This window comes from Peromyscus californicus, unplaced genomic scaffold (genome assembly GCF_007827085.1).
Source record: "Peromyscus californicus insignis strain IS unplaced genomic scaffold, ASM782708v3 Scaffold_8__1_contigs__length_139910024, whole genome shotgun sequence".
NCBI classification, from domain to species: domain Eukaryota; kingdom Metazoa; phylum Chordata; class Mammalia; order Rodentia; family Cricetidae; genus Peromyscus; species Peromyscus californicus.
The window spans coordinates 23,646,063-23,672,646 of record NW_026294606.1 but is presented as its reverse complement, the minus strand read 5'-3'; the positions used below and the strand labels follow the sequence as shown (position 1 = coordinate 23,672,646).

General features: G+C 44.8%; 1 protein-coding gene and 1 long non-coding RNA gene across 4 annotated transcripts in view; one reads left to right on the top strand and one right to left on the bottom strand.

The window, feature by feature from the left end:
• Positions 1–14,457, top strand: part of LOC128103573 (N-acetyllactosaminide beta-1,6-N-acetylglucosaminyl-transferase-like) — a 102,562-nt gene extending 88,105 nt beyond the window's left edge. For both annotated transcript variants that reach the window (XM_052728076.1, XM_052728075.1), the window contains exons 2-3: positions 7,777–7,869; positions 11,614–14,457. In XM_052728076.1, coding sequence (XP_052584036.1) covers positions 7,777–7,869; positions 11,614–11,804 — 284 coding nt within the window. In that variant the 3' untranslated portion in view covers positions 11,805–14,457. The remainder of the gene's footprint in view (positions 1–7,776; positions 7,870–11,613) is intronic.
• A 1,086-nt stretch (positions 14,458–15,543) lies between these two features.
• LOC128104474 (uncharacterized) lies at positions 15,544–25,863 on the bottom strand. 2 transcript variants are annotated; one of them, XR_008216016.1, is made up of 3 exons: positions 25,469–25,863; positions 22,209–22,313; positions 15,544–18,502 (listed from the first exon to the last, which is right to left on the bottom strand). It is a non-coding gene; the product is annotated as an uncharacterized LOC128104474 (long non-coding RNA). The 2 variants fall into 2 exon arrangements; XR_008216017.1 differs by lacking the exon at positions 15,544–18,502 and adding an exon at positions 21,518–21,713.
• Positions 25,864–26,584: the final 721 nt, after the last annotated feature.

Here is a 26,584-nt window from a genome sequence, read left to right as displayed (position 1 = left end):
CTCCCGAGTCCCATCTGTTCTCTGGGTTCTGGTTTATACAGATTGGCAACAAGGTGGGGTATATCAGAACATTTACAAAATCACTTGGATTCTAAAACTCCTGTGGCGGATGGCAGTGATGGAGGGAGGGGGGGGGGGTCCCTTTTTCTGTCCTGCCCTTCTCTTCTTACAGCTGGAGAAGAGTCCATTTGTTAGCAGTTATCGGATAAATGCAAAGATTCTATCGTGGATGTTCAGTGACTGTTTAGGGACTGAAAAGATGTAGAATACACCCACTGTAAACAAAACAGGTCTTTATGTGTCAGATGCTCACTGGTCACGTTTATAATCAGGACAGGGTCTAGGTTACTTGACACCACATCCCCGTTATTAGCATTCAACTTGTTTACTGTTAAAGATAATCAGCAGTGACGTTTCCTATTTTTTCTTTTGTTGAATTATTAGCATAGTCACAGGCCCAACTACTACATCAATGATTTAGATAAATATTAATAAACTTTGTTGTTAAGTCTTAACATTACATTTTTCAAAATAAAGCAAATTGCTATTTTCTTGACTCATTTTTTTGTTTGTTTGTTTGTTTGTTTGTTGTTTTCAAAACAGGGATTCTCTGTGTAGCCCTGGTTGTCCTGGAACTCACTCTATAGACCAGGCTGGCCTCGAAATCCACTTGCCTCTGCCTCCTGAGTGCTGGGATTAAAGGCATGGGCCACCATTTCCTGGCCTGACTCACATTTTTTAAAATATTTTTATTTTATGTGCATTGGTGTTTTGACTGCATGTATGTCTGTGTGAGAGTGTCAGATCCCCTGGACCTGGAGTTACAGAGAATTGTGAACTGTCCTGTGGGTGCTGGGAATTGAACCTGAGTCCTCTGGAAGAGCAGACAGTGTTCTTAACTGCTGAGCCATCTCTTTAGCTCTCAACTTACATTTTACACGCAAGTGTTTGTACATGGTTTATTACCTTTATACAAGTTGATATTCTGGGTGTGTGTGTCGCTCTGTTTGTTTTCTGTTTTATATAATGAAGGGTGACCTGGAGCCTCATGGGACATTTGGCAATATATGCAGAGATGTTTAATTGACACACTGGGATTGGAGGATTGCCCCTGGGCAGTGGCCAGGGCTGTGGCTAACTTTCCTGCAGTATACAGGGCATCCCACAGTAGAGAATCATATAGAAGTTGTTGTGGTTTGAAGGTAAAATGTCTTCTGAGGGCTCATGTGTTGAAACACTTGGTCCTCAGCTGGTATCGCTGTTTGAAGACTGTGGAACCTTTAGGGGAGGGAGACTTGATAGAGGATGTCCATCACTGGGGGTGGGCTTTGAGGTTTTATAGCCCGTCCCACTTACTGTTCCTCAGTACTTCCTGGGTGTGGTTGCAGAGTGACAGATCCCATCTTTTGGGAACTATAAGCCAAAGTGATATTTTTCTCTGTTAAATTGTTTTTGCCCTTGTATTTCATCATAGCAATGGAAACATACATGGTTCCTGAGATTTTAATAGGATTTTGTTTTCAAACTTTTATGAAGTATTAATTGCTAAACATAGTACACACGTTGTGTCTCTTTTACGAGTCACCTCTCTCCCTCCATTGCTTCCACATCTGCAAATTCAACCAACTACAGACTGAAAGTACTAAGAAGAGAATAATCAGATCTCTATGGAGCGTGTACCGATGTTTTTTGCCTGAACAACACGGCATGAGACCTATGAACATGGTATTACATTCTGTGGCTATTCTACAGGATCCAAAGACAAGTTGTTTCAGATGTTGCTGGAGTTACCAGAGCCTGAGCTCTGACACCCTTAATAAGCCTGGCTCAGCCACCCACTCTGTCAGCCAGTTAAACAACTGACCATGAAAAGCAGCAAAAGGAGCTTTAGTCAATGTTGGCTACATTCGGAAGGACAGAGAGATTCACCCCCAAGTCTATTCTCCCCTCCTGGTATGAGGTTTAGGTAGAAGTGGAGGGTTTGAGGCACAGGAAGTTAAGCAGATCCTGGACAAGGTGTGGTTTGGTCCATCATTGTCTCTTCCGAATCCTCCTGCAAGGTTGCAGGAATCTGTTCCTGGGAGACATGTTCCCCTCTGACTGGCACCAGGTTCTGCCAGCATGAAATTCCTGGGGAAATCCCAGTTCCTTGGGGACTGTTGTTTCAGTAGTCAGATAGTCAGAGGGAAGCACATAGCTGTCTCTAGAATATCCTCCTTAAGCCAGCCATGGTGGTACATGCCTCTAACCCCAGCACTCGGGAGGCAGAGGCAGGTGGATCTCTGTGAGTTCGAGGATAGTCTGGTCAATACAGAGAGTTGCAGAACAGCCAGGACTATACAAAGACCCTGTCTGGGGGTGGGGGGGGGGAGAAAAGAAAACAAACAATAACAACAGACCAGTTGTATGGGCAGAGCCTAGACCATTTTCTATGAGGGACTTGAGCATCTTCAGATTTGGGTATCCAGAAAAGCAGGGAGAAAGGATCCTGGATCCAATCCCCCAAGGACAGCTGGAGATGGCTATACTGACAAAATCCCACCAGGATTTGTCACACCTTGCCTTCAAAAGAGTAATTAGTTGTTTAGAGTCAAACAACTAATGATAGCAGACAGATGAAGTCCTGACTTCAGAATTGTGTGTCAGTCAGCATGGGTAATAATGTCATAGTCAATAGCCCCATAGATCTACATCTTCCAAAAATTATTTTCTCACCTTATTTTGAATGAATTGGTTTGAATGGACAAAGGCAGAGTGCAGTTATGGTAGTTTTTCCTACTGGTTAGCCAAGCTTATTCTAAAATTGTCTCATTGTCTAGCACCAACATTAAAACGTGAGACATCTCTTTTAATATTTGATATTTAAATTCCTGTGTGTCTAACAAGTGAGTGTCAAAGGACATATCTGAGCTCGAATCAAGCAATGCTGGAACTTGCTATCATGCACGAGTCTCCCCAAGTGAGGAGGAAGCTCTGGGGAGATAATGAGCAAAATGAGGTTCATATAAATAGAGCTCAAATTTCAAAGACTCGCATTCATTTATTTAACAAACACAGTTATTTGACCAGTAAAGGCTGAGACCCAACAAAAACATTCCAGGTCACTCTGCAAACCTTATCTCAAATGTCCTATTTACAGAAGCCTATGAAGAGCAAATGAGAGAATTGGATTTTTTGGTGAAAATGTTTTCTCTGATAACATTGACAATCTTCTTTTTGCCTTATCCTGGAAATGATGAGAAAAATGAACCTTTGTTAGTTTTTTTTGTAAATCAAAGATAAACTCTTACCCAGATGCCCTGTGAGGATCCTCCCAGCCCCCTGCCCAGTGAGCACAATAGTGGTAATAATGGGAGCAACAACAACAGCATTGAATCCGGTAGACAGCAGTCATTTCCCATCACAGTATTCAGAAGACACTTTAGTCATTTTTTTTTTTTTTGAGACAGCATCTCATATGTCCCAGGTTGGTCCTCAACTCACTAGGTGGTAGAGGATGGCTTTGAACTTCTGATCCTCCTGCTCCCTCCTCCTGAGTGGTGGGATTACCAGCATTCAGGCTTTAGCCACCACACCCAGTTTATTCAGTGCTGAGGATGAAACCCAGGGCTGTGTGTATGCTCCAACCCCTACTTAGCACTTTTTGACCAAAATTTAAATGAAGCTAGATAGCAGTGTAAACAAATGCCATGCGTGTAAGAAGCCAGAGTCCTGATTTATGAAACTTCTGTTTGTATTATATGAATGTGAGAAAGAGATGATGATGTAATTTTCCTCCCTGTGGGTTGCATACACTCTAAACTAAAAGCCACTGACTTCATTTACTCACTTCACTGGTGCAGAAACTCTCAGACATTAAAAAATGCCCCATAATACTGAGCAGAGGACCTAGGTTTGGCTCCTAGCACCCATGTGACAGCTCACAACTCCAATAACTCCAGTCCCCAGGGGATCCAATGCTCTCTTCTGGCTCCTAGGATACCAGACACATAAAATAAAAATAAATAAAAAACAAATACATATGTCCTAGCAATCTAATTAATTAAATTGAAGAAAGGATATAAGAATAGTAATTTGACAATTGGAACAGATTTGAGGGAGATAGGATAAAAAGAACAGGATTAAGCTTGAAACTGGATGAAGGAAGGATCTCAGAGAAGGAGGAGAAGGGAAGGTGCCATTGTGGCCTCTGGAGGGTGCCTCTTGTTTTCTTACATTTGGTCATGCAGAGGATTCTGCCATCCTAGGGCGGTGCTGGTCCTATTTCAAGAAGTCTGGGTGGGGCCCAAGATTTTGCATTTCCAGTGCGTTTCCAGGTAATACTAATGTTGCAGTCCAAGAACCACATTGGAACAGCTCTCTTTATGCCAGGAGCTACACCCTTTTCTTCCAGACTTCTCTATGCCCCAGGAGTCTATGGGAGATGCGGGGAGACAAAGTAGAATCACTCCCTCTTCTGTTAATAAATGTCATTTTATGCACAAACCTGAACCACAGATAATATTTAAACAGACATGTCATCAGACAGGAAGTATAGGAGTTTGGAAATTTCATTAGCTAGAGATTAATGAGTGTATGTATCTATTCAAAAGGGAGGGAGGGAGGGAGTCATTAGCTGTAAATGTGCTGGTCCTAACACTGAGATAATGGAATGCATTTCTCAGTTTGTGCAATCAATATTGATGAGCGTGAAAGAGGAAAATGTCTTCTCAGAAATGTACTTGCTTAAAGATTAAGAGCTGTATTGTCAGGAAGATGTTTTATTCAGTTGTCTGGTGTGGTCATTTAAACTAAATAGACTCATAAACATCACACACAGATTAGTTTGACAGAGTAAAATAAACTGAATTCCTTCCTGGCTTTCCACACTCCCCAGGCAAGTTTTCATATAAATTCTTTTCCTTTTGCTCTAGGTTATTTGAGAGTGCGTATCAAGAGCAAAATAAGGGAGCTTCTTTTTGGATAGGGAAGCGTTATGGTAACCTTTATGGTGTTTAACACAAAGCAGCAGGAGATGGAACTGCTGTAGTTTCTGTTAAATGCTTTCAAGCTTGGGAGACAAACCAAAAAGACAAAAGAAGAAACGGGATTCTTACCTGGTAGAGAGCCCCAGGGTTAAAGAGCCACACTGTTGACAGGAAAGGCTGTGACAACCATTGGTTCTAGTTGGGAGACTTGGTACAATTCTAGATTTAGATTGGTACACAATTATCATGTGTCAACAGGGCGACAGAACGGGACTGTTTTCTTCTGAAATGTACCTTTTTATTAATTTCTTTAATGAGATGGGTTAGTTTTTTTTGGTATTTGGTTTTTCAAGGCAGGGTTTCTCTGTGTAGCCTTGGCTGTCCTGGAACTTGCTCTGTAAACCAGGACTCAAGGAGATCCACCTGCCTCTGCCTCCTGACTGCTGGGAATAAAGGCATGTGCCACCACCGCCCAGCTGAGTTGGGTTAGCTTTAAATGTGCGATTCTATTAAATTTCTTTCAACGTTTGAGTCTTAGACTTTAACCCCCTACCCTTACTGGGAAATGTCATCTTCTTCAGTAGTCAGTTTTCCATCTGAGACTGTAATAAATTACATCTTAACTGTCTTGGCAGGGAAAAGAAAATCCCAGGAAGCGATTTCCCACAGTTCTGACTGCCTTACAGAACAGGGCAGAAAGTCAGTGATAGGTGAGACCTCACCATAACCAAAGCTGCTGGATTATGTGCATTCCTTCCTTGCCCTCTATTTAAACCCAAACCTCATGTCAGGACACTTACGGACTGGCTTGGGAGCTGGGTCGGGACCCCATGGTTTGTCCCGCCCAATGTGACCACATTGAGTAAACCTTTCTCTCCTTCTCACTGTTACTACTGTCTAATCATTGACTGGTATACTGCTGACAGGTAGACAGCAGAGCCCAAGCCTTCACCCTAAAAAGTCCCGTAAGATTACTACAACACTGGGAGTTTAAACGATACAGAGATTGTCTTGCTGTTCTGAGCTTGGAAGTAACGCTGCAGAGGCACGTTCCCATCTGCTTCTGGGTCCCCTCCAGCTCCTTGCCTTTGCACCTGAATTCCTCCCACTGTTAGTATAAACTGAACCTGAGAAGCCCTGAATCTCTTCACAGGGTAACTAAGAGCGGATGACAGGCTGGCTTTTTTTTGGTCTGTCTTCTCTTGCCATCTGCCTCCTGAATTTTGCTCACTTCTGCACTTAAGAGGTGTCTCTCTAAAAATCCGAAGCTACTAAAACTGCCTCATCTCACTGGAGGCGGATAGGCATAAAGATAAGAGAAACAAGCCAGGTGGCGGCGGCGGCGGCGGCGGCGGCGGCGGCGCACGCCTTTAATCCCAGCACTGGGGAGGCAAAGGCAAAGCGGATCTCTGAGTTGAAGGCCAGCCTGGTCTACAAAGTGAGCTCCAGGACAGCCAGGCCTAAATAGAGAAACCCTGTCTTGAAAAACAACAACAAATAGGAGCAGGAACAGCTTTTACAGCATTCTCCTCCGGAGCCCCACTCCAATGTTCCACCCAAAATGACTGGAAGTCTCTAGTGAACCTGCACTTGCGCTGAGTTCTAGGAACAGCAGAGCCTCATAGATCTGTTTATCCTGCGGTGAGATCACACCCAAGCAGGAGCACTCATCTCCTGGAACTGACTTGGCTCACCAAGCAATCAGGACTTCTTCCAGCCACCTTTCACAACCAAGGGAGAGATAATGATCAACCACATCAGGCTTTGGCAAAAACTAGCTTCATCTGCCTGACTGACTCTTGCCTCCATCCCACCCTTTAAATAGTTCTGCGTCTATTTAAATTTTAAGTTCATGTCAGTACTGTTGGGGAATAGTATTCTAAGGTGTGTTACTTTTGTTTATGTTGCATTTGTTTAACTCTGTGAAGCTGTATTACTGTGCCTGTCTAAAACACCTGATGGTCTAATAAAGAGCTGAATGGCCAATAGTGAGGCAGGAGAAAGGACAGGTGGGGCTGGCCGGCAGAGAGAATAATTCAGGATAACCTATTTGAAGTCCAGCTGAAGAGCAACCGCCATTCCTCTTTGTCATGGAATATCATTCCGCTTTTCCATGTAGTACAGCATATCCAGTTTCCAGTGTTTACAATGTGGAAGTGTGTGTGTGTGTGTGCATGTGCGTGTGCGTGTGCGTGTGTGTGTGTGTGTGTGTGTGTGTGTGTGTGTGTGTAAAAGGGACATTATCCTTCCTACCAAAGTATGTTTTATCATCTTAGAGTTTCCTAAGAGAGAACTGTTGCATTTTGGGTACAGATACTTGCATCATGACCTCTAAATAACGTTCTGTATAAATTGTACTTGTCATGGTGGAAAACGCTACAGTTCTCACAAAGCAGAGTATGCCTCTTTCATACCTGTATTGATTTCCATATATACTCTCAAATGCCTTGGAGGTCTGGATTCTAAAGCCCTACACCATTTCCAGTCGTGACTTTCATATTATTTGAAGGTATAACTGCCCTGTATGGCTAAGTGGGCCCTTTCAAGGCTTACCCAGAATTTATTGAGATGGCTTGTCACTGTGTTGCTCAAATGAAACAGTGTTGCTTCCCCACAGGACATGGGGCAATGTTTGCAGACGGTTCGGGTTGTCACATTTGGGAAGAGAATGCTATTGCTGTCTGGTGTGTAGAACCCAGAGGAATAACTGCCATGCAGCACACAACAGCCCGAAGGACAAAGAAGAGCTGTGGAGACGGAGTAGTGGGTTGAACTCCTGGTTCTTATTGCTATTTTATCATCATTGCAGGAGTTCCCGGCGCCATGCCAAACGCATCCTGGACGGGCAACCTCAGAGCTGTAAAGTGGAATGATATGGAAGCTCAGCATGGAGGCTGCCATGGTAAGGTCTCCCACTCTCAGGCCATACCGCCTATTGTTGTTGGCATGGGGATAATTGTTAACTTAATAGAAGGGGTTCTTGTGCAGAGAAAGCTGGATACCTCATCACGTTGTCTCCTGAAGATAAGTTTCCATTTCTCAGACCTTCTCAATCTTAGAACTGCCAGGGAGAGATAGTACTTTCAAGTTAAAAATGAACTTTGTTCTTGCTAATTTTTTATTTCTCATTGCCCCTTGCTTACTGTTCCTTTCGGGAGTGCAGGAGCTGGGACAGGTGATGTCACGACCTTGTGACAGAGCATGCTCACACTTTGCCCCCTCCCCATCACGCTCTTCCCTCCACACACAGGCCAGGAGTGACTTGGAGAGCTTCAGGTGTTTGTGACCACTCTGGCATATGGCAGGTGACAACAAGGAGAAAAGACTCTTCCCTAAACAGACAAGAACTGGAGACCCTAAGTCAGCGCCTTTTGTGGCGGGGGGGGGGGGGGGGGGGGGGGGGGGGGTTGGGGGGTGGAATGGGACAGGGTCTCGTGTATTCCAGAGTCACTCAGAACTTGCTGTGTAGCCAAGGAAGACCTTGAGATCTGAGTTCTCCCTCTTCTGTCTCCTAAGTGCTGGGATTGCAGAGATGTGCCGCTAGTCATTGTCCTTTCTATTGACCCTCATGAAGAAGGAATCCCATCTGGCCTGGGCATCATCCACTCCCAATACTACCTAGCACATAGTGAGCAGGTGTGTGTCTACCTGTTTATGCTGCTGTAACAACGCAGCATGGTTGGACAACTTACCTATCAGAAATGTCCTCATTTTTCTGACTGGAAATGCAAGATCACGTGTCACGAAATTGGCTCCTTTCTTGGCCTTTCTCCTGTGACTTTTCAATGACCTCTTCTCCCTGTATCCTCTAGGTCTTTTGACTGTATCCTAATTCCCTCTCACAAAATCCCCAGTCAGAGCTGGAAAGAGTGGCACACGCCTTTAATCCCAGCACTAGGGAGGCAGAGGCAAGTGGATCTCTATGAGTTCAAGGCCAGCCAGGTCTACATAGTGAGTTTCAGGATAGCCAGAGATACATAATGAGATCTTGTCTCAAAAAAACAAAAACCCAGGCAGGTTTCTGTGTACATCATCCTCACCACATCCTCAAGCCAGCCCCACTCTGCCTCCCTAGCCTTCCTACAGTCCCCTCTGATCTGCCTTGTCCACACCATCACCCAGATGGCATCATTACCTTGAGCTGTAGCTTTCCCCTATCAGAGAAGCTACTATCCCTCCAGTCCAGACTGGCCTGCAGCCTCTTCTCTCTGCCTTTGCCCGTGCCCTGTCCCTGCTTAGACAAGAAGGTGTAGACTGGTCAGCCTTACGTTTTTGTAGGTACCCTTATTGATCACCAGCTAGGAACCAAGCTAACTGGACAGGACCCGAGTGGCCCAAGCCCACCTCAGACTCATATTCATCTTTCTTCTTAAAATATCTGCTATGCCAATGGCCACGTGAAAGCTTTGTGCAGTTAAGGGTGTAAACACTGTCCTTCAAATCAGTACGTAGAGAGAAGAAAGAGGCAGACTCCAGAGGGATTGGGATGGTGCAGGGCATCACCGCAGTGACTCAATAATGCAACATAGAAGAGGTTCTGGAAGGACACTCAAGTGTTCACCCTGTCTTTAGACACTTGAAACAAAGCACCCCAAGGCATTGGAACTACCCAGGAATCTCCTGCTGGGAGAAGGAAAAGGCCGAAGCCTGGTGCCAGTCAGTGGGAGAGCTTGTCTCCCTGGTAGACATGTCACACAGGCCTGATAGCATGTGCGACCACCTGGCTGGAGAGACAGAGATGGGTCAGTGCTGGGTGGGACCACACCATGACTGGGACTGCTTCATGCCTCTGGTCCTCCCTTAAACCCCACAGATGTATGTAGGGCCAGTCACTGGGTCTCCTTGTCCTTCTTCTCAATGTGGCCACATTTAATAAATTTCCTTTTTCTGCTTCTCATCATTTGTTTGGCTTACTAAAGATAGGTGGTTGGACCTGGCTTATTGGGGCTGGGACCCTGGCTCTGACATTTAATGACCCTCCTGACATGGTCACGGAGCTCTGGGGACCGTTCCAGCTATCCACCATTCTTGTTTCCAACTCATCCCCAGCAGAATCCTTTATTCAAACAGAAGTTTCCCCTTTCTGGTGTTTCCAGAGACACTGCCTTCAGTTTTTCCAAAACCACTCCCAGTCACCTTATACTTCACAGATGAACCCAGCTGCTCACCTCCATCTTAGCCTTCTCCAGCCCATCACTCAACAGTTACTCATGTAATGCTGAAATATTTACCAGTCATTGTTCCAGAGGCAGAAGATGCAGAAGGGAGCAAATGATCTAAAATCTCTGCTTTTCTGGAGCATGTAGTCCAGCCCATGAGAAGCAAGGCATTGCCTAGAAAGGACAAGAAATAGTATTTCCCTTCCCTTCATATATGTATATAACACTGCAAACAGATGTCACCTATATCATAAAATATTTATGTATGTCATTTATAGTCTTACACAGTTTAAGACATATTTATGAAACATAAAAATGAATGTATAGATGAAATCATAAATTTGGAAGGTTTATGTATAATTATACTGTATGATATTTATATGCACATTACCTATATGATACACACATCTATGCGTGCATTCCTTTGTGTTTACACATGTGCACGTAACACACATCAATTGGTAACAAATAGCGAACACAAATGAATGAGGGAAATGTGGTAGGGAGGGCCTTACTGAGAACATGACCTTGAGGTGGTGTCCAGCACTGGGCTGTCCATTATCTAGGAGAGATCAGGGTTACAGGGGTGTGGGGGTAGCCCCTGGGAGAGTCAGTGAGAGTGGGCCTGCTGTGCTTGGAACTGACAGGGGAAATGGTTGGTGTGTTGGAAGTGGTTGAAGAAGAGCAAAGAGTGACCAGGGTCAGGAGTCTCAAATGCCAGTGCTGAGAGTTCAGAGCAGAGATCAGTCCACCTGCGTGTTCACTGAATCTCTCTGGCTGCCACGCTGTGTGTGTGTATGTGTGTGTGTGTGTGTGTGTGTGTGTGTGTGTGTGTAACAGGGCAAAGGAGTCACCGGAGGAGCCGCCCTTCAGAGCAGTCCAGACGGGAAGACGGAAGCAGCGTGGGCCACAGTGGTGGCTGCAGAGCATGCTGGGGACAGTTTGGAGAGGAGCAGTCGTGAAGGGGTGAGATTGAGAACTTCAGTGCCATCCTGGCACAAGAGTGCCATATGCAACCCCAGTACTCAGGAGACAAGGCAATAGGGTTGCTAACTGAAGGCCAGCCTGGGCTACACAGAGAAACTCTGTCTCAGAGTCCACTGCTGACATGCTTCCTTAGCAAGGCTTACTCTAGCTGGCACTCAAAGGTGGAGGTGACACTTTCATCAGAGCTCAGAGAAGAGACAACACAAACCAAAAGGACCTCTTTCGTCCCCGTGCTTCTAGACCTTACCTGTAACTCTCATGTGCTCATGCATGAACTGCTCTAGGATGCTGTTTTCATTGTGTTCGATGCCGTCTTATTCAAGTGCATATTTGTGCCGTTTGTCCTAAGCGGTTTAAGCTCCTGGTGGGCTAGGGCAGCCCAGTCATGTTTCATTAGCATTTCATCATACTTGATTAGGTTTCTGCTATCTCTAGTTCACCCCTGGTGACTTCTAAAGACAGGCATGTCTAACTGTTTTTCTGCCCTGTCTCCCCAACAGGTCACTATGTACACGGCATTTGCATCTATGGAAATGGAGACTTAAAATGGCTAGTAAATTCACAAAGCCTATTTGCTAACAAATTTGAGCTCAACACGTACCCTCTTACTGTGGAGTGCCTGGAGCTGCGGCTTCGAGAGAGAACCCTCAATCAGAGTGAAACTGCCATACAACCCAGCTGGTATTTTTGATCCGCAGCAGCTCTGGCCTGGTGGGAAATCAAAGGCGTAAAGAAGAGCCTTCCTCTCCAAGAGACTCTTGCCTTGGCTATGCTGGAGGCTTCAAAAACGGGTTTCAGGAAAATATCAGGACTTGGCTTCATGGCTATGCTTAAAATATCCACTGGACACTGTGATACATTCACTGACCAGATGGCTGGGTCTGCTGTCCTGGTGTTTTTATCTAGCCTGGCCATTTCATTTGAATGTCTTCCCTTCCTCCTCCGCCTCTTCTTTTTTCTTCTTTTTTAAAGACAAGCTCTTGCTATATATCTCTGCATACCCTGGATCTTGCCAGGTAGCCCAGGATGGCCTTGAACTCGGTTCTCCCACCTCCCCCCCACCCCCCATCGCCCCCACCCCCTGCAAGTGCTGCTATTACAAGTGTGTACAACCACACCTGGCTCTGATGTCTGGCAGTCACTTGATGCTCATCTGCCTCTTAGTCGGCTTACTGTGGTCGATGATAAATTTAAATGCAGCGGTTCTCTGTGCCAGATACTCATATTAGTGTATCCTGCCAGAAAGGAGAATGGTGGGAATACTGTCTAAGAATATCAACCCTTGGTTTATTTGAGGAGGAAGCTTTTATACCATCTTGGTAGCAACTATGCATTCAGCCAAACATAGGCATAGAGAGAGCTTTCTAGTAACTCACCACTTTCATTTAATCAAGGACTGATTGGAGGTGGTGGGGCAGGCCTTTAATCCCAGCACTTGGGAGGCAAAGGCAGGCGGGTCTATGAGTCCAGCCTCGTCTATATCGAGCCAGTTCCAGGACAGCCAGGGCTACACAGAGAATCCGGTCTTGAAAAACAAAAGACAAACAAACACAAGGAACTGATCTCGAGGAGCTGAGGAACTATAGAGTACAGTGTCTGAGCATTTGATTGACATGTGTGGACTTGGACTTCGTCTCCAGCAGCACAAACAGGCCTGTGAACACTGGCATTTTCAGTTTACTTGTGTCTGAAGTTGTGCTTACAGTACAAAGCCATGAAGTGACAGAACATGCCCTTAAGACAGGAGCCACTCTGTGGCTGCAGGAAGAGGACCTCAGGGATGCCGAGCATTTCCATGTTCTGTTCCAGAATATTCACAGAGAACACTGAAACATCCTCACAGGAATGAGGGAATTGTTTTCTTTCCCACAGGAAAGGTGCTATTGTGTGGGTCTGGAACCTGTGAACAATTCACTTCTGGAGTTCCGTTTCTATATGAGAGATAGGGACCTGGTTCTGTTGTACACAGCTTTAACCACGCCAGGAAGGCGTCCAGGTAGCTTGCAATGATTGGTGCTGACAGGTGTTCCTGGATGCTTAAGAGCTTTCGATTGTAGATGGACGTCTATGTCCTTTTCCACTCACTCACTATTCATTGACTGAGCCTGCATTCACTAAATGCCTCTTGAACATCTGTGATCCTCCAGACACATGTTGGCACAAGAGGGTCACATGTTGACACAAGGTATTTCCTCCGCTATAAAACTGGGTAGTGGTATCGGCTTTGGAAACCCTGCTCTAGAGTCTTACAAAATGGCTACACTGCACAGGTGCCCTGTTCTGGCTGCATATTCCATCAGGCCGTAGGGATCAGTAATTACAGTCAGATTAATCCAGAGACATGGGGGCAGGAGGAAACGTAAGCTAAAGTCTCTTGTCCCCCACCAGCTCCTTCTTGTCTCATTTATTCAAAACTCACACCTCTCTCGAGGGTGACGTGAGTATCTGTATCTTGCAGATGATGTAACAAGCCTTAGAATAGCTAATGATCATTAGGAAGCAAATTCTTAGAATTTAGGCTGATCCTCGCAGCTCATTTCCTTAGGGTTGTTGAGAGAAGGTCAAATAAAGCCATACTTAATATCTCCAGAGAAGGCAGAGTTTAAGAATGGACTCAATGTTAATTTGGAGAAAAAGTTCTGTCATTCAGAAAAATGTGAGGTCAGGACTCAGCAAGTGCAGGTGCTTGCTGCCAAGCCTAACAACCCAAGTTCAATTCCTGGGACCCACACAATGGAGGGAGAGAGTTCACTCCCACAAGTTACTCTCTGACCACAACACACATGTTGTTGCACATAGTCACTCCCTAACACACAAATGAATAGATGCAATCTTAAAAAATGTGTTCCTAAATATTTATTTGTTCTAATGAAAAAATGCTTACTTTAAATGATGTCACTTACCACAATGTCATTCTTGTGCTGTAATTGTGCCTGCTGCATTTAATCATCTTTAAAGGGAATCATTTTCATGTAAAACTTTCTTTTTCCTTCCACTGAAAAACAAAATGGGATTGTGTCGAGTAATAAAAGGTCAAAAGGCAGGGATGCACTTGGTGAAGTCTAAGACGGGTCTCTTTTTTATGTTATTTGGATGGTAGCACCTGAAAAGAAATGTTTTACACTGGATCTCTCATGGAAAATGAGAAAATTTTCTGGAATAGAAGTTTACATGCCTATTGCTGGTCACCTCTTTGTCGTAGATACTTTAATATTGGAAGAGAGTAGCATTTGAGCCAGTGAGCTAGCTGTGGAGGTACCCTCATCTACGGTATCTGTTTTGGTGTTGACGTTTTCTGTTTTTGTTTTCTTGGAAATAAATTAATATATTGTTTTCCACCTTCAGGAATAGTATGTGTGTTTATTTCATACCTGGTTAATATGCACTAAGGAACATGCTCAATGGTTCAGTTACCCCAGCTTTAAAAAGGACACATGAAACACTTCTATGTATGTGTAGCTGTCTAAAATCATCTGTCCACTAAAAACAATAATGGACCTTTCCCTTTGTGGGGTGAGGGGAGAGTGATTGAGAACAGCAGAATGAAATAGAAAATTGGTTTTATTTATGCATTTGTGAGTGTTGTATGTATGTATGTATGTATGTATGTATGTATGCACGGAAGCTGTCTTTCATAGAACTTTGAGCTTGCCATTTGGGCTGGACTGGCTGGCTGATGAGCCCCCGGGATCCACCTGTCTCCACTCCTCCCTTGCATTGGAGTTCTAGGCATGCCCCCGCCTTCTCTGGCTTATACATGGATGCTGGGTATCCAAACTCAGGTAGTCACGTTTAGTGAGCAAGCGTTTTACCAGGCATAAGTCATTTTAAAATAGTCTGCTGTGCTGGTCAGGCTTTCTGTCAGTCACTATGATCAAATGCTCAAGGAAAGCAGTTTAAAGGCAGAAGGATTTGTTTAGGGTCACAGTATTTGGAAGTGTCAGTCTAGCCTAGGGGAAAAAGGTGTAGCAGAGCATCTGGAAAACAGAAAAGGGATGCAGGTGGGAGCCAGAACAAGATAGAGGTCACAAAGATACGCTCCCTGCAATCTACTTCCTCCAAGGAGTTCCCACCTCTACACGTCAAGTTGTGCATCTGATTCTGGCTATCTGCAAAGACAGCTGCTTCCTGCCTGCTAGGAAACTGAGCTCATTATTGGAGACCAACAGGCAAAATCACAGAACTTATCACAAGTAAGTTGGCGATTTATCAGGGGCAGTTCGCATCAGGTTGTCTAGCAACAGGATGTGAATGATACTAAGTGATCTACCTTTGATATGAGTCACATGTCAAATATGATACTTGAAACAAGTCAAGTGTGATCTCTCTTAGTCACCATTTAAAAAAAAAAAAAGAAGAAGGCAGGTCCTTTCTATTCTAGATGGAGAGAGAAACCAAAATTCTGAAATATACCATGAAGTTTTAACAGAGCACTCCAAAGCCACCAGAACAATGTGGTGGCACAGGAGCACAGGTGGGGTGGGGTGGGGGATGAGGGCTTCATTAGACGAGGTTGTCAGGAAGGCCTGCCTGATGGGATACTTTGCACCGCAATTTTGCCATCTGCAGGTGACCACAAAGACTACCTGGATGTTAGGGTTTGCTTTCATCATTTATTTTTCTAGCCCTGGGAAAATTCTAGTCTGTCACAGTCTCCCTGGAACATAACTGGTTCCAGAGCTTAGGCAGGGAAGCCCTGAGATGAGCCCAGAGCATGCTGTTGTGACGTGTGGTACAAGAGTCCTAAAAGGGTGACAACGTGTGTCACAGGTTCAGGAGTTACCTTGAACTCTCCTACTGCATCAAAATTATGACAGTAATATATTGTGACCCAATAACTAAAATAAGAACCCAAGCATGAATAATACATGCATATGTACACATGTGCATACATATAAATGCATGTATAAAATATACTCATAATTAAAATGTATAAGAAGCTATTGACTTGAAGTTGAGTTCCTGCTCTTGGTTCCAGCAATCAACCAACAAATCAGTCATGGTTCTTTGTCTCACCTGGGGCTGAGCAAACTGGTTCTGTGATGAGCTAGAGAGCAAATGTTTCGGACTTTGTGAGTCACATGGTTTCGATTGCAATTATTCACTTCTGCTGTTAGACCTGTAGATGATGAGGTATGAGCATGGGCTATGTGGTAATAAAGCTGTCCCTCTCTCACAGGCTACAGACTGTGATTTCCTAATCTGCACAATCCTTCTCTAACATGCATCAAGCCCAAAGAGGGCGGAAGAGCAGCCTCTTAGGTGTGAACTACCTCCTGGTGGGAATGCTTGAGTGTCCCTCCCACCCACAATCCCCAGCCAGGAGGAGGGAAACACACAGAAAGAAGGCCGGTTGCTAGACTTTGGTTACATCTCCGTCTAAGGCACGGCTAAACATCTCATCCAAATGAGCAAGGAGAGCTGGGTAAGCCTGGCAGGGTAAGAGAGCTTATGGAGTCTGCTTGGGCTGCTGCAGGGAAATCTCCCATGAGGAAAAGGTGGGAGTTTTACAACAACACATCTGTGGAGGGGACGGGGAGGGGGAGTTTTCCTATTTATATCTCTTGACCTGAAGCTGTTGGGAAACTTAAATATGGGCTGCAACGGCTCTCCAGTCTAAGGGCTATTTACTGAGCACTTTGGCTATACATGCAGAATCAATGAATTGTACACATCAGCCAGGCATAGGGGGCATGCTCAAATCCCAGAACACAGGCAGTAAGAAGGCTGTGAATTTGAGGCCTGTTTAGGCTACGGAGTAAGACCCTGGTCTAGTCTGGGGCTCAGAACTCAGTAAGAGGGTGTAGCCGAGGCTCATTGGATGGTTAAGAAGTGTGCTAAGGTGCCACATGATGAGGCTGCAAATGTAAAGCCACCCACTGGGGTGCTAGCAAGATTCAGTTGCCTGCTGAGGCACCGCCAAGTGTGCAGGGCAGGCATCTGCAAGGCTCCCCAGGTAATATGATAGGAAGCCTGCTGTGGGATAATGATTTTGTACACTGGTTTAATAAAACACTGATTGGCCAGTAGACAGGCAGGAAGTATAGGTGGGATAAGCAGATAAGGAGAATTCTGGGAAGAAGAAGGCACAAGGAGAATTCTGGGAAGAAGAAGGCTGAGTCAGGAGATGCCTGCCTGCCATTCAGGGAGCGCATGTAATGGCACACAGGTAAAGCCACGGAAAATGCGGCAACATATAGATTAACAGAAATGGGCTGAGTTTAAATGTAAGAGCTAGTCAGTAGTAAGTCTGAGCTAATGGCTGAGCAGTTTTAATTAATATAAGCCTCTGTGTGTTTACTTGGGTCTGAGCAGCTGTGGACTGGGGGGGGGGGCACAGGAAAACTTCTGGCTACAAAAGCCCTTCAGCAGGATGACATAGACCCTTCTGTGAAGATAACAACTAGGATGCTGCCAACATTCTCTCAGAAGCTACTTTCTGGGATGCCCACACAATTCGCCAGAGGTGAACAGCACTGGGTGTCTTTCAGGCTCTCTAGAGTGCCCAAGTGACACTCAGAAGCCACCTGCAGGGCATTACTGAAACTCATGAGGAATTTGCCCTTCCACCAGCTGAGTTTAACTGAGAAGAACTTCTGCTCTAAGTACTAGACTCAAAGCCAATGCCTTCAAGGACCATGACCAGGAAGGAGACTACTTCCTCTTGTGAGAGCCCTCTTTCTGCCCTTGCTGATGAAATAACGTGTGAGCTGGCAAAGGAGAAGTGTTTCAAGGGCCCAGCTCTGTATTGGAAGGAAACACACGGGAGCTGAAAGGGAAGAAACTGGGCCCAGCACTGTCCATCCCCATGCTCTTGTTTCCATTGCTTGTCAGCTCCCCCAGAACATCACAGTGCTGTTTCCATCCACGATGTCCCCTCAGTGAAGACATGTAGCAAGCTTTTCGGTTGGACTATCTTTGTACCGCCAGCCAGCAAATAATGACCTGGAGACTTATTATTAATTATGAAAGCTTGGCCTTAGCTTAGGCCTTTTCCCAACTAACTCTTATAATGTAATCCACCCACAGTTTTTAATCTACACTTTGTCACATAGCTGGGTTACCTCTTCTTAGTATGGCACATCCAACTTGCTCCCCAAACGATCTGCTGGCGAAATCCTGCACCTAGACTCCTCCTCTCAGCTTTCCTTTCTCTGCCCAGAAGTCCCGCCTCTACCTCCTGCCCAGCTATTGGCCATTCAGCTTTTTATTACACCAATCACAGCCATGCATCTTCACCCAGTGTACAAATATCCCACAACAAAGACATTCCCCCCAACTGGAAGATGGGTTGTCCTAGAGTCAGCAGATGATCCCTTGCTGTGCAGCTATTTCCTCCATGCTGCAACATCCTTGGAGGGAGGAGGGATGCTCACAGGACCTGGAAAACTATAGAAAATCAGCATGCTCAGGTGCAGAAAGTTACAAGACTCGGGTCCCTCTCCACAGTCATATGGGCAGTGAGCAGTTGCTGTGGGGAAAGACACTCTTCTGGGAGGCTGCCTGCAAGTTGAACAGGCAGCTCCAGGGATGCAGCCTGTTTTAGCCTTTACAGTTTTTCAGTGTTCCAACTGCCCTGAGGTGTTCCCCCACCCCGGTCATGCTCCTGTTAATAAGAATACACCAATTGGCTCACGAAGCTCTAAGTGTAGGATGGGTTCTTTGGTGTGTCATCCATGCCCGATCTGGGGTGAATACATGGTAGTTCCTTTCTCCCCAGAAACTCAAGCTATAATCCTACTACATGATCACAACCCAATGGAATGTTCTGTTTCCTTACAGTACAAATCTAAAGTTAATCTCCCATAGCTGATAAATTAATAGTGAGCAGGAGAGAGATTAGAAATGGTTACCATGTGCACAGAAATACACACAAACAGGAAGCACAGAAAGCTACTAAATCCTTATCTTTACAATCCATCAGAAGGCTGTAGAATGTTTCTGGGTCTCTTCCAGCATCCACGTTCCCCTTGCCTTCAGCCTGGCCTCAACCAGCTAAATTTCTTTCCCTCATGGAGTGACTGAAATCATCTTTTCTGAAGTGTATGACCCCCAATAGTTTTGTTTCCTTTGGGCTGCCATAGTTGTCAATTAACCTTTGTGATTGGGCCTGGAAGGGCTAAGAGGTACCCTATCTGAGTTCCAGTGTTTGATTTGTACACACACACCCTCCACTGGGAGTGTACTTTCTTGAAGAATTGGATCAATCATTTTTACCAGTAGTTTTGGTTAAGTAGGATTAACAACTTGGAATAACCAAGCAGTACTTCATCTTTGGAAGCCAGGGATCTATTGTGCATCTGATGACCACACTGAAGAACCAGCCTGCCTCCATCCTAGGCTCAAAAGCCATCTTATATATAGACAAACTAGTTTCATTCTGTTTATGATCAAACCTCTGTTTCTCAAGGATTGGGCTATGCCCTATCTGTAACCTTAACTACAAATGGTCCTGTACTGCCTGTTCCAGGAATGGCAATCATGTCTTTGTTTCAAAACGTTGTTTATAACCACTTGCAACCCTACCTTTGGTTCAAAAGATTTTATGACCACCTATGACTACCCTGTTATGACTAACTGTTGTTATGACTACCTTGTTACGCCCACCTTACCATCATGTCTTTGTTTGTTAGGACTGACTTGTTTGTCCTGATCCTATAACCCCACCTATTTTGCCTGCCAACCCCCCCCCCCCCCGCGCCATTTGGAAACCCCCTACACCTGAGCTATGAAAGCCTTGTCTTCTTCACATTCAATGCTAACCTCTCAAACCTCGCCTTAGGGGGAGGCAGTCCATGAACACAAATAAAAACGCTTGCTTGAGTTAATTGCTTCCTTTCATGAATTTGGTCATGATGATTTGGGTTGGTGGTCTTTCTCCTTCCATCTTTGGGATTAAAACACACCTCCCGGATGAATTCTACTGATCAGCTAAGAGCCAGGGTGAAAACAGTGAAGGTGAATTAATAAATACAACAATGGAGCCATTCCCACTGAAGGTTGTGATTCCCTGACCCATGCGCTATGGCTTCAGAGTATGTAGTAGACAGTGTGTGTTCCACATTCCAGGAGAACAGTAAAGAGACATTCTCCAACAGTCAATACTTCAGGCAATATGTTGGGTAGTCATGATGATTCATCTTAAATGTCAACTTGATGAGATCCACAATTACCTGGGAGATGGGTCTTTGGGCATATCCTGGGGGATTATCTTGATTACATTGAGTTAGGAAGACCCCACCACCTGCTCTGTGTGCAGGTTCCTATGCTACATAGAAAAGAGAAGTGAGCTGGACATAAGCATTCAGTGGTCTCTACTTTTTGAATGCAGATGCAGGGTGACCAGCTGTCTCAGGCTCCTGTTGCTACGACTTTCCTGTTATGGTTGACTATATACCCTTGTTGTGTGACACTGTTCCTGGGAGACATGAACAAACATCTAGTGACACCAGATAGGAAACTGACCACAGGCCAAAGTAATAACACCACTGAGCTCCAACTTGGTGAACCAATGAGTTCTTCCACGAGTATGAGTGACAGGTGACTCATGGGAGCGGGGGTGGCCCAAAAGCAGCTGTATCACCTGATGGTGGGTGGTGACTCATAAAAGCTGAGCTTGTAAGGTGCTCTCTGCATCTTGCAGGCAGTCGACACGAAGGAAGGTCTCTCCTCAGTTGTCCTTACTGGTGGCCACCATAACTTGCTTACAGTGATTTCCTGGGTCTCAGTGAGCTTCCCTCAGGGATGAGATATTTCAGTTCAGAGGCAATTACTATACGAGGACTCTTGAACTGTGAGCTAAATCAAACCCTTTCTTAAGTTGCTGTCCTCAGGGCAAGACTCTGCTTTAGGAAATACATAGGGGCATCTGAAACAGTTCATTATGTAGTCACACTAGAAAATTGATATCAACAAAGTCTTGTTACCTGGTGGGCACTAGACAGCTTCCGCTGTCCACTCTAGCAACACCAGGTAACACGTACACCAGGGAACTCTGCTCCCCTGGAGCAGCTGCTCAGGTCTGCACTTCCACCACCTGCCATGTCTTCACCAGGGAACTCTGCTCCCCTGGAGCAGCTGCTCAGGTCTGCACTTCCACCACCTGCCATGTCTTCTCTCCTCCTGACAATGTTACGTATTTGCTCAGATGTAGCCTACTTTTACTGTTTTAATTCCGAGCTTCTCAGCATCCTTTTAAATAGAATTCAGTGAACTCTCACAACCCTATCAATCAACTTCACAACTGTCTGCATGATACTATACTAATCCCCTTCCACCTAAAAACACAACCCGAATACTCCAAAGCATGCCTAGGACTTTATGTAATTGTACCTCATTGTGAATCTTACAGGAAGAAAAAAACTAGGATCTTTCTCACCCAACATAATGCCACCGTCACCTGGATAACATCAACTCCTTTAATTAATCAAATTCTCAGTTTAAAGTTCTCTAAATATTAAAAATATAGAGAGTCGGGGCTGGAGAGATGGCTCAGCAATTAAGAGCATTGGCTGATCTTCCAGAAGGTCCCAGTTCGATTCCCAGCAGTCACACAGTAGCTCACAGCTGCCTGTAACTCCAGTTCCAGGGGATCCCACACCTCACATAGACATGCATACAGGCAAAACACCAATCAATGCACATAAAATCAAAACAAATAAGTCATTTAAAAATGTGTAGAGTTGACTCAAGGAAATAAGAACCTGAAAAAGTTTTTCTCTTTGAATTTAATCTCTTTGAAATTCATTTTCTTTAGTGCTTTCGTTGTAGACTGTCCCACACTCAAGAAGTGACTGACTGCATTCTTATTTTATTTTATGTTAACCTGTTACTCTGTCACTTCCTGCAGACCAAGAATTGGATGGCAAGCCATGGTTGTATTAAGGTTTGATGTTCAGGGAGGGCAAGGGACTCTCGGGTTCGAGCTGAGTACTCTACATACATTCTGATCCCAGTATGTCCTTGCTAGCTGTCCTGATTTAGGGTAGGCTGTAATCACTGAGTGATTTCAAACATGCACTTCCTGCAAACACCCGTGAATGTACCCCTGGGAGAATCTACCCACCCCCTCCCACGCTGCTCTTTCTGCGTTCACCTGTCTTCCCTCCAGGCAGAATCTTCTGAAACAGCCTACATACTTCTTCTGGGTTGGCTCCCACATTCCAGAATCCTCCTTTGTCCTTGATTCTTCTTATCCACTCTTTAAAGCAGAGAAGGCATTTGAACAAGCTTAACATAAACAGAACTACTGAAGGACAGGTTCATTTATTTGATTTTCCCAGGCAGAATAACCAACCTTTCCTCTCCCTTCCCATTCACTCTTGTTATTCCTCTGAGATTGGGTTTCTCACGTTACAGTTAATGTGTGGTTCTCTCCATATCCAGATTGACTACCTTCTAGAAGACACAAAGTCTTATTCAGTTCCTTAATTTCACAACACAATAGGGCAGTGGTGGTGCACACCTTTAATCCCAGCCCTGGAGAGTCAGCGACAGGCAGACTTCTGTGAGTTTGAGGCCAGCATTGTTGACAAGTGGAAGACAACCAGGGCTGGTACACAGGGAAACCCTGTTTCAAAAGAGAGAGAGAGAGAGAGAGAGAGAGAGAGAGAACAAAGAAAGAAAGCAAAAGAAATGATGTTTATTGTTGAATGAAGATACCTCCTCACAGGTAATAATAAATATTTGAATAAAGTTAATAAAAAGTATTATCTTTCCCATCATGCCTTTATAGTACTTAAATGTTTAAGACAGAATTTAGTTTTGTGCTGGTAATTTTATGTAGCTATAAGATAAATTTCCAGGGGCTGGAGAGATGATAGCTCATCTGTTAAGATCATTGGCTGCAGGCTCTTTGGAGCCCACTACCTATGGTAGGACTCCTCACACAGCCTTGAGGCAGAGGGGGGGGGCTTGGTCCTGCCTCTACTGAATGTACCAGACTCTGCTGACTCCCCATGGGAGGCCTTACCTTCTTATAGGAGGGAATGGGGGGGTGGGTTGTTGGGGGAGGATGAAGGGGCAAGAGGAGGGAAGAGGGGGATCTATGATTGGTATGTAAAATGAATAAGGAATTTCCTTAATAAAAAAATTCAATCAAATGCAAAAAAAAATCACTTGCTGCTCTCACAAAGCACCTGGGTTCATACATGGCAGATCACAACTGTCTATAACTCAAGTTCCAGGAGATATGACGGCCTCTTATGGCCTTTTTGGACACCAGGCATGAACATGGTGCATATACATACATAGAGGCAAAACACTCATAAATAAAAACAAATAATCTTTTTTAAAAAGAAAGAAAGAAAAATTTGTAATCTGCTATTAGAGTAATGATGCTTAGGGGTCTTTGAGGGTGAGGGGCATGTTTGCAGTAGCCATTAACAACAAGGCCCATGTGACTGCCATAGAATTTGTGTTGATGACCAGAGGTAAATTAGGGATACTGGGGATCAGCTGTATATGTACAAAAGAGTTACTTATGGTGCCCCAAATATCACTGTATATTAGGATTCTCTAGAGGAACAGACTATGGGATATATATATATATATATATATATATATATATATATATATATATGATTTATTGGAGTGGCTTATAGGCTGTGGTCCTGCTAGTCCAACAATGGCTGTCTCCTGACAGAAAGGCCAAGAACCCAGTAGTTGTTCAGTCCAAGAAGCTGGATGTCTCAGCCGGTCTTCAGTGCATGTTGGCATCCTGAAGTAGGTTCTAATGCCAGCGAAGGGATGTCTGAGCAGCAGGGTAGGTGAAATTGCCAGCAACAGTGAGGGCAAGCAGGCAAGAAGCCAAACTTCTGGTTTCCATGTCCTTTTATGTGGGCTGTCACCAGAAGAGGTTGCCCAGGGTCGGTGTGAGTCTTCTCACATCAGATGATCCCGTCAAGGAAATCCTTTAGAGGTGTGCCCGGCTGCTTGGGTTTTAGTTGCTCCCTAATGTAGTCAAGCTGACAACCAAGATTAGACATCACACTTTTTTCAATTAAAGAGACCTGTTTGGACCCACATTTGTGTATGTGCCCGGTGTAGCATTGAGACAGGGGTTCTCAACCTGTGGATTACGACCCCTTTTGGAGGTCAAAGGACCTTTTCACAGGACTTGCATATCAGATATCCTACAAAGCAGATATTTACATTATGGTGCTTTTGTTTGCTTGGTAGGTTGGTTTTGGTTTTGGTTGGTTCGTTTGTTTTTGAGACAGGGATTCTCTGTTTAGCCCAGGCTGGCCTGGAACTCACAGACATCTGCCTGCCTGTGCCTCCTGAGTGCTGGGATTAAAGGCTTGTGCCACCATTGCCTGGCCCTAAATTGTGATTCTTAACAGTAGCAAAATTACAGTTATGAAGTAGCCACGAAATAATTTTATGACTGAGGGTCACGACAAGATGAAAAATTGTGTATTAAAGGGTTGCAGCATTAGGAAGGTTGAGAAACACTGCACTAAGAGCTTTCGGTGGATTGTCCCAGTTTGTCACAAGGGACCCACAATACAAGTCCTATTATGATTTTCCCTTTGTAGGGCAGACATTGTCACACAACCAACAAGTTGAAAATAGAACACTCAGACCAGACTATTTGACATGCAGCCATTTCTTCTGGCCCCATTGCATGATTCCATAATAAAATTCTCTAGCTGGAAGACAGTTTGATGTTTCTGGAATAGGGATGTTATGATACAGGAAATATTTATAATCACATCCTCCTCCAATCTACCCATCACCCCAAGACATCATGTCGATTCAGCTGTTTCATCATCTCCCTGCTGTAGATGAATTCTAAATGATCTTATTAAATAAAAAACATGGAGCCAAATATAGGAGTGAAAGCCTTAGAGAGATCATGGAAATAGGGAAAGCCCCCAGCCAACCTTACCTCACCAACTCTGCAGCTTCCAAAAGCGAGTTACTTCCTGTCTACCCACGTCCATATGCCTTGCTGTTCTGCCATCTGATTTGCTCTCTCTGTTCAGCTACATCACTTCCTCTTCCTACCCAGCTCTGTCACTTTCTGTCTGTCTGTACAGACCTACAGACCCTAGGGTTGGTACTGGGATTAAAGGCGTGTGTCACCACGGCTTGGCTCTGTTCTTTAGTAGAGATCCTGCCTGCTAAGTGATAGGATGAAGGGCGTGTGCTACCACTGCCTGACTTCTTTGTTTACTTATAATGGCTGTCCTTTATCCTCTGATCTCCAGGCAAGCTTTATTTATTAAAGCACAAATAAAATATCACCACACCCTGCAGCTTGCCTAACCGTGTCTGCTATCCCAATTTATACATTTTTACCCCCTTATTTCTCTTTCTTTCTTCGTCTTTCCCTGGTTTCATTTTTCTCACCTTGTGTGTGAAAAGGAGAAGTACAGCTTCATTTTTCAACCCTTGAGAGTTCATGGTAGGCATAGGTCCCTGTTGATAAAAGATAGGTTAACCAAGAGGAAAAAACGAAACAGCAGCAAGTGTATCGTCATGACATGGTGTCCATCCTATGTAAGAAAAGGGACCTCCAAGGAAGTAGTTCTCTAAATAGTATTTTTACACAGATCAGTAAATCTTAGCATGCTGACAAGACAAAGGAGCACGAAACTTCAGAGCTCCAAGCACGAGAACTCCGGGAAGAGAGCTGTTTCCAGAGATTCCTGTTGGCACCATCTCCAAGCTGCTAACAACCCAGCCTGGCAGCCAGCAAAGACAGAACCTACATCTCATCTCAGGCAGGAATTGAAGAGGTGAGAGAAGAAGACCCTTTGATTTTCTGTTTGGCCATCATGAAAACAGAGGGCAAGACAGATGCTTCTTCCTCCTCCTCCTCCTCCTCCTCCTCCTCCTCCTCCTCCTCTTCCTCCTCCTCCTCCTCCTTCTTCTTCATTTGTTTGTTTTGTTTTGTTTTTTCGAGACAGAGTTTCTCTGTGTAATAGCCCTGGCTATCCTAGAACTCGCTCAGTACTGGCCTCAATCTCATAGAGATCCACCTGCCTCTCCCCTGCCCCCAAGTGCTAGGATTAAAGGTGTGTGTGCCACCACCTCCAGGCTGAGACACTCACTTCTTAAAACTGCCTCCCACTGCATTTTTTAAGGAAAACGGTTCCATTTCCTTCTGATGATCTCTCACATAAACCTCTTTGGCCAACCTTCTCCAGTTTTCTCCCTTTTACCTACTGGTTACATCAATCTGGACATGGGAAGTCTCAGAGTGGATTCAGGCGTCCAGCATCTCTATTCCTGCCCTAAGTACTTATGAATCTGGCTGGGCATCGTCACTGCCTGCTGCCTCACTTGGTCTCGCTACCACCGGGGCTCTAACAAGGACGCGTCATTGTTTGAACATTTCCACCACATGCCATGACTGCTTCAGATTTTCTCCACTCCCAGACTTCCAGCCTCCTCCATCGACCTCGCTCTGAAGATGGTCTCCCTCAATAAATCAGAGTAACAAAACAAGCAGATGGGAATATC